General features: G+C 41.4%; 1 protein-coding gene across 1 annotated transcript; it reads left to right on the top strand.

Moving 5' to 3' along the window:
• The first annotated feature begins 3,728 nt into the window (after positions 1-3,728).
• On the top strand, positions 3,729-5,198 carry LOC112089909. Its single transcript, XM_024160772.1, has 2 exons — positions 3,729-3,998; positions 4,176-5,198. Exons 1-2 carry the CDS (start codon positions 3,729-3,731, stop codon positions 5,196-5,198), a joined length of 1,293 nt encoding a protein of 430 aa, XP_024016540.1.
• The last annotated feature ends 3,424 nt before the right edge of the window (positions 5,199-8,622 follow it).

Raw genomic sequence — 8,622 nt, 5'->3', positions numbered from 1 at the left:
TGCGACGTTGTTGGGCTCTCAATCCCGTAATCTCTCGGAAGAGGACAAAAACACAATCTTCCTTCTTACTCACTTTCGATGTACTGAAGAAGCAAAAGCGATGCTTACTGCGCCCGTAACAGCTGAGGATGTAAAGAGGGAAGTGTTCAGGTTACCCGCCAAGAAATCTCCGGGTCCTGATGGCTATACCGGAGAATTCTTCAGGAAGAGTTGGGATATCGTTGGTTTGGATCTTATTGATGCTGTGCAGGAGTTCTTCTCATCAGGGAAAATCTTGAAACAATAGAATGCCACTGCGATTAGTCTAATCCCCAAGACTGAAGGAGCTGAGAAACTTGGGGATTTTCGGCCCATCTCTTGTTGCAACGTTGTCTACAAAATCATCTCCAAGATTTTGGCACGACGTCTTCAACTGCTTCTCCCTGGAATGATTTCTCCCTCGCAGTCTGCCTTTGTTAAAGGAAGATTACTTGTGGAAAATGTTTTGTTGGCAACTGAGCTTGTTCAGGGGTTTGAAGGAAAGAACGTTTCTACGCGTGGCCTTCTTATGGTGGATATCCGGAAAGCTTTTGATTCTGTGAGTTGGGAGTTTATTCTTCAGATTTTTGAGGCAGCTGAGTTCCCGAGCGTGTTTACCAATTGGATCAGAGAGTGCATAACCACTCCCCAGTTCTCTATAAATGTGAATGGTGATCTATGTGGCTACTTTAAGGGAAAACGTGGACTGCGCCAGGTTGACCCTCTCTCCCCTGCTCTTTTTGTCATCGCGATGGAGATTTTCTCAACTCTTTTGACATCGGAGTTTGACAAAGGAAAGATTGGCCTTCACCCTCTTGCCAGGTATCCGAAAGTCACTCATCTTTCCTTTGCAGATGACCTGATCATTTTTTTCGATGGCACTGTGAGGTCTCTAGAGGGAATTTCCTCTGTCCTAGATCGCTTCCACAGCCTCTCGGGGTTAGGCTTAAACATGGAGAAATCATCTCTCTTCCATGCGGGATTGAATATTGGGGACCAGACTACTCTAAATGGTCTTGGGTTCCGCAATGGCGTTTTCCCAGTCAGGTATCTTGGTCTTCCGTTGATTAGTAGAAGGCCCCGTATTTCTGAGTACTCTCCACTCCTTGATAAACTCAGGGGGAAGTTCACAGGCTGGTCTGTCAAATGTCTATCTTATGCTGGTCGGCTCCAACTTATAACCTCTGTTATCTACAGTCTAGTAAATTTCTGGATGTCCGCTTTTGCTCTTCCTACTGGTTGTCTGAATCTGATTGAGAAAATGTGTAAAAGCTTCCTCTGGTCTGGTGATGTTTCTAAAAGAGCGGCTTCAAAGGTCGCTTGGAAGTCTATTTGCTTACCGAAGAAGGAAGGAGGGCTGGGACTTAGGAGCTTCAAAGCATGGAATAAGGCTCTCAACCTGCGTTTGGTATGGCTTCTCTTCTCCAACAATGTCTCTCTTTGGGTTTTTTGGAACAGAGAGCATAGGCTTAAACGCACCAATTATTGGCTTGCTGAAGAGAGAAGTAATCACTCTTGGATCTGGAAGTTTTTATTAGGCCTCCGACCTCTCGCCAAGCTTCTGATTGGCTGCGAAATTGGTGATGGATGCTCTGTGAGCTACTGGTGTGACAACTGGTTGGCTCTTGGTCCGTTAATAGACTACATTGGCCATGCGGGGCCCTGGAAACTTGGTATTCCCATCGGCGCGCGTGTTTCTCATGCGGTCGCTGCTGACGGAACCTGGCGCCTTCCTAATGCGAGATCGAGGAGCTTGGAAATTAGAGACCTGCGAAATACTCTCATTTCCACTGTCCCACCACAGACAAGCAACGGACCTGATGTCTTTTCATGGGGAATTGAAGGTTCCCGTCGCCACCAATTCTCGACTAAGTGCATCTGGGATTTCCTAAGGCCGAGTGCTCCCATGGTTACCTGGTTCAAAACGGTCTGGTTCAAGCATGCTACTCCACGTCATGCCTTCCACTTCTGGACTGCAAACTTGAACAGGCTACCAACCAAGGATCGGATGATACAATGGGGAGTCAACGTCTCTGAGGTTTGTGTCCTCTGCAACCTTTCTCCGGAAGCACGTCACCACATCTTCCTCGCCTGCCCTTTCTCGCTCCAGGTCTGGGACAGAGTTCTACAGCGTTTTGAGGCTACTCCCTCAATATTAACTACTTGGCTAACTCTTCTCCAGTGGATGAGGACGCCAACCAGATCGTTCTCTAGGACCCTGAAATGTCTGGCTGCCCAGGCAACAGTCTATCTCCTTTGGCATGAGCGCAACAACAGGATCCACACACAGGTTTCCTTAACGGTGGAGGCTCTTTTCAGGAAAATCGACCGAACCGTGAGAGACTCTCTTCTTGTCCGCCTCCGGAAACGAGGCTGCGAGAAGCTTCTCTCTCAATGGTTCACCCACGCCTGATCATCTGCATCTTGTAATATTGTTCCCGCCCTAGTTTTTATGGCTTTTATTTTTTTTTGGGCCTGAAGCTGCTGGTTTTGTCTAAAGCATTGTAATTAAACGCGTGTTTCTTTTGGTAATATATTCACATTTTATCAAAAAAAAAAAATTGTCTCAAATCATCTTAATATCTTACATGTTTTAATAAATTAACTCATGGACCTTAAATATACTTATATATATATATAACTCTAATCAGCTCGATCATATATATTATTGTATAATATAAATATTTATTAATCTCAAATATTTGATATTTTAGACCAATTGATTATGATAAAATACGATAAAATATTTGTTTACTATGAATTTTTATGAAAAATATTATTTAAAGTTAAAAATTTTAAATTAAATCTCTCTTGTATTTAAGAAATTTTAAAGTATTAAAAGTATTATCTAAATTTTCGTAATAAAATTTAATTAGAATTTTTTTTTTGAATTTTTTGAATTTCAATTAAATTGAATGTAAATTTTTGTAACTAAATTTAATTAAATTTCTAATAATTTGAAATTTAAATTAAAGATGACCTAGATTTTAAGAAATCTAAAAATATCTAAATTAATAACTAATTTTTGGAAATTAAATATAAAAATAAAATAAAATATTATAAAAAAAAATTTAGGAGTGTTTGAATGCAAGCACTAAATATGCTTCTGTTTTAATAGAATAGATATGAATGTATCTAGATCTAATCTTCTTTTTTTGTTTGTTTGTTTTTTTTTTCATTTAAGATGAAGGTAAATTCTTACAAATTTTGTTTGTTAGGTACTCCTATAGTTAATTAATTTTGCTATATAAATCGATCGTTGTACCACTTTTTTTCCTCACTTTTTTAGTCATTGTTTTTACATATTAATGGCAAAATATCTAAGTTTTTTTTTTGTCAACAATATCTAACTTTTTATTGTTATTTTTTTAATTAGGAAAATAACAGAAAAAGAATTTTATAGATGTTTTGGACTAGCAGTATAGGTTAGATTAATTATTTTTTTGGCTCTCCCTTTTTGCTTAGGATTCTATATCCCAAATAGAGTATTTGGTTTTTAAAAATGGGGGTTTTTTGGCTGGGTTATTTCCCCAACTGCTGGAGAGATTTTGTAAAGATATAACAAGATTTTGGTGAATCTGTATCAAATCTAAGTGTTTGTAAGCTAGGATTTATAAAGTTTGAGTCGTGTTCATCAGCGCCGCTCTAAATACAAAAACCCTAGATCATCTGTTTGTCATCTGTGAGTGCATTCTTGAGTTCTTTCTGCAATGGCGAATATCGATAAGGCTTTAAGGGCTTTGTCGCTGGAGGAAGAGGAGGATACTCCTTTCATTATGCCAAAGGATCCGAAATACTGTTCGAGTGAAAGGAATATAATGAGCATAATGGGCAGAACGTTAAACCCTGAATGTCAGAACATGGCAGATTTAATCCTGGACATGCCGAGGAAGTGGCAAGTGTACGATCGAGTCAGAGGCATGACTTTAACAAAGGAGAAGTTTCAGTTCATATTCAAATATGAACATGATTTAGAAGAGGTGATAAGAAAGAGAGTTTGGACTTTCAATGAATGGTCGATGGTGATCAACAAATGGATGAAAAACCCACCGGAGGATTAGCTGCAGTTCATGCCGGTGTGGATTCAGATTAGGAATATCCCGGTCAATTACTATACGGAGGCTGCTATCTATGATCTGGGGGATTTAATCGGATAGGTGAAGGAGATTGCCTTTGATCCTTATAAACCTCAAAGCAATGATTACGTGAGGGCCGAGGTAAATTTTGATGTTTCTAAACCGGTGAGAAGATCAAAGGCTGTGGTATTGCCAAATGGGGAGACAACTACTGTTTGGTATGACTTCGAGAGGATTCAAAAAAGATGCTACCACTGTCAAAGGCTCACACATGAGAAGGACAAATGCTCTATCTTAATCAAGTCACGAATTGATAAGGCTGCAGCTCGAAGACAGAGTATTTTAGAGGCAGAAAAGGTTCATGAGCCGGTTTTGAAGGATAATGACCCTCTTTTTGGAGTACTTTCCGAGGATCAGGTAGGGATCGATCCATCGACTGCAAGGACTCGGATCAACTCAGAGGTCCTACATGAAATGAGAACTTATTTGTTGGCTGCAGAGGAACCTGAAAGAAAAGTGAGAGAGGAACGTGTTAAGAAGTTCATTTTGGACTTGAAAGGTGATCGACGAAGTCAAAACATGATTTTAAGACTTGAAGTGCCCCCACAAGTCACCACAGATATCGATAAAGTAAAGGGACCTATTTTCCAGAATAGAGAGGATGGGAATGATGGTAAGCGGGAACTTAGTGAACACAGTGGAGGGAAGCTGATAGGAGCGGTGATAAATGCGGGTTTAGCTGTGAGAAGAATGCAATCGATTGAATGCATTGCTTCAGAGAGAGCTGCAGCAAACTATGAGTCTGAGGGCTCTGTTTTCAGGTCTGTGTCTATGGGATTTGAGATAGGTTCCTCTGAGGCAAGCTCGTCGGGTATGAAAGTCATAGCCATTAAGCACCGAAGGAAGCTTACTCCGACAAAGAGGAAGTGCAAAAGATCCTCTAGGGGAAAAGTTGCAGGAAAGGGAGTTGCTGCAGAGGGGATTACGGTGGGAGTTTCACCACAAAAGAAGAAGGCAGAGGAAGGGAAGATAGAGTCAACCAAAATCGCAAGGCGTACAAAGAATGAGGTGGTCCCGCATGAGGGACTGCCGGAATCCCAATGAGTATAATGAGCTGGAATTGTCAGGGTTTGGGCCGGGCACAAGATCTGACAATTCCTAGACTAAAGGAAATGCGTAAAAATCATTTTCCTAAGGTCTTGTTTCTGATGGAGACGAAGAGATGTAGAAATGCTTTGGTTGATTTACAAGTTTGGTTGGGGTATGACAAGGTCTACACGGTTGAACCGATTGGATGGAGTGGTGGGTTAGCTTTGCTATGGAAAAATGGTGTCACAGTTGACATGGAGTTTGCTGACAAAAGTCTCATTGACGTTAATGTACATATGGGTTCGTTTAAGTTTTTTGTGTCTTTCGTATATGGAGATTGGTTAAAGGCACAGCTCGGGTATGGGAAAGACTTATGAGAATCGGAGCTCAGCGACATGGGAGTTGGTGTATAATGGGTGATTTCAATGAAATCTTACACAATGGTGAGAAGCTCGGGGGACCTAAGCGGAGTGATGCATCATTTCAGCCTTTTGCAGAGATGTTGAGGACTTGTGACATGGCCGAGCTACCGAGTTGTGGCAATGGATTCACGTGGGCATGTACTTGAAACACACATTGTCTAGTGCAAGTTGGATAGATGCTTTGGGAATAAAGCTTGGAGATCACTTTTCTCGATTGCTAATCAGATATTCCTGGAAAAATTGGGTTCAGACCATAGCCCTGTACATGTGTTGGTTCAACTGATGAATAGACCAACATTGGGAAGAGGAACCTTCCGATTTGATAAGAGAATGATAGGGAAACTTCTGGTTAAGGAGACCATAAAGGAAGCTTGGATTGGAGAACACACCTCTGCACATATCTCTTTGATGGACAGAATTGGGAAGTGTCGCAAAGCTTTAGGTTGGTGGAAGAGACAGAACAATCAAAACTCTATGGAGCGCATACAGAGATTGCGGGTTGATTTGGAGGCTGAACTTACGTCTATGTACCCCAGTTTTGAGCATATTCGAGAATTGAAGATGGAAATTGCCAAAGGGTTTCGAGAAGAGGAGGTCTGTTGGCGTCAAAAAAGCAGAGAGAAATGGCTACTGAATGGCGATAAGAATACAAGCTTTTTTCATGCTTCGGTTAAATCGCAAAGGTCAAAAAACAATTTGGAGAAGCTTATCGATGACCAGGGCAGAGAAGTCACCGCAGTTGCTTCGATGGGGGGATGTTGCAGGGCAGTATTTTAGAGATTTGTTTTCTTCTACGGGAGAGGGTGATCTGGGGAATCTCTTTATTGATTTCCAAGCGAAAGTCAACGATCAGTTGAATGACCATATGATAAAGAAAGTCACTGCTAAGGAAGTTCGTGAAGCTGTTTTCTCGATCAGAGCTTCTAGTGCTCCTGGAGGCTATGGCATGAATTGTCTGTTCTTTCAAACATATTGGGATGTACTAAGGAAAAGTGTGACTACGGAGGTGCAAGGTTTCTTTAAGACTGGTATTTTACCGACGTTATACGCAGATTTGTTTGATCCCGAAGGTAAATAATCAATCGTTGATAACAGACCTCAGACCTATAAGCCTATGTACGGTCCTGTACAAAATCGTCTCAAAGGTTTTAGTGGCAGGAATCAAGTAGTGGCTCAATGACATTATGAATCCGACTCAATCGGCATTTGTATCAGATAGGCTTATTTCCGACAACATCATCATCGCGCATGAGCTTGTACATGGTTTGAGAACTCACTCGAGAATTTCAAAAGAAGATATGGCTATTAAAACAGATATATCAAAGTCTTATGATCGGATTGAATGGAGGTATCTGGAAACTCTGATTTATGCTTTGGGTTTTCATGAGAAAGTTGTTAAATGGATCATGACATGTGTGTCAACGGTGACTTAAACTGTTTTCATAAATGGTGAGCCCCATGGTATGATCAAGCCGGAGAGAGGCATACGCCAAGGTGATCCGCTGAGCCCATTCCTTTTTGATCTGTGCACCGAGGGTCTATCTCATCTTTTAAGGCGATCTGAAGCTGAAGGAAGAATACATGGGATAAAGTTCTCTGAGAATGGACCAGCGGTGAATCATTTGTTGTTTGCAGATGATTGTTTAATTCTTTTCCGAGCAAGTGATGAGGAGTGTGCAGTTATATACGATGTTTTACAGCAATATGAGAATATGTCAGGAAAAAGATTAATTTCAAAAAATCATCAATCACTTTTGGAGCTAATGTCCATGCTGATGTCCGAGGAAGCATTCAAGAAAAGCTGGGGATTATTAACGGAGGTGGTGCTGGCAATTATCTTGGGATTACAGAGTGTTTTAGTGGCTCTAAGATAGACATGCTCCATTACATCCAAGAGAAAATGAAGGCTCGATCATGGCTGGTATGATCGATTCTTATCACAAGCGGGGAAAGAAATTCTGTTAAAGTCGGTAGCTATGGCAATGTCAATTTTTGCCACGTCTGTTTTTAAACTTCCGAAAACAACATGTGTAAATCTCAGGAATGCTATGGCACAATTTTGGTGGAATGCTCAGGAAGGACAGAAGAAGATTCAGTGGGTTTCTTGGGAAAGAATGTGTATAGAACAAGATCTGGGTGGAATGGGATTTCGGAACATTAAGCTTTTCAATCAGGCGTTACTTGCAAAACACGTATGGAGGGTTTTGATGTTCCCTGATAGTTTATGTGCTCAGGTGATCAAGAGTCGATATTTCCCTCACACAGACATCCTGAAGGCAAGACTTTGGTTACCGTTCGTCGTATGCCTGGAGAAGCATCCTACATGGCCGTGAACTTCTGCCGAAAGGGTTAAAACACGGTATCGGGTCGGAGGAGTGTATTAATGTCTGGTTAGATCCCTGGATCTTTGACGAAAGACCAAGAGCCCCATTTCGGAGGAATCTGTTCTTTAACTTAAACATGAAGGTTAAGGAGCTGATAGACCCTCAAACGAAGACATGGGATAGGGGCAGATTGCAAGAACACTTTGTACCTCACGATGTGGAGATCATTCTGAAGATTAAACCAGGTTTTGGAAGAGATGATAGTTATGAATGGGTACACAACCGCAATGGAGACTATTCGGTGGGTTCAGGATATTGGCTTGGGAGGAAACTTGATGAATCTGCTGTCAGAAGGGAGGCATTGGCAAGCCCTTCTTTGAACTCCATCCGAACAAGGGTATGGACGGTAGCGGCGGCGCCAAAAATCAAGGTCTTTATGTGGAAATGCTTGAATAATGCGATATCGGTAGGGGAGTGTTTGGCAAAACGTGGCCTCAAAACTGATGAGATGTGCCAGATATGTGGAGAACGAAATGAGACTATTAACCATGTGCTTTTTGAATGCATGGTAGCAATACAGCTTTGGGCACAGATGTGCTTTCCTTTTCTACGTACTGGATTTGAACCTCGATCAGTTTTCGAGAATTTCCATTATTTACTTGAATGCAGGAGTAATATGGAGATACCAGAGGA

Source organism: Eutrema salsugineum, unplaced genomic scaffold (genome assembly GCF_000478725.1).
Source record: "Eutrema salsugineum unplaced genomic scaffold, Eutsalg1_0 scaffold_11, whole genome shotgun sequence".
Classification (NCBI taxonomy): domain Eukaryota; kingdom Viridiplantae; phylum Streptophyta; class Magnoliopsida; order Brassicales; family Brassicaceae; genus Eutrema; species Eutrema salsugineum.
Note: the sequence above shows the minus strand (reverse complement) of the source record. Positions and strands in the feature narration are given on the sequence as shown.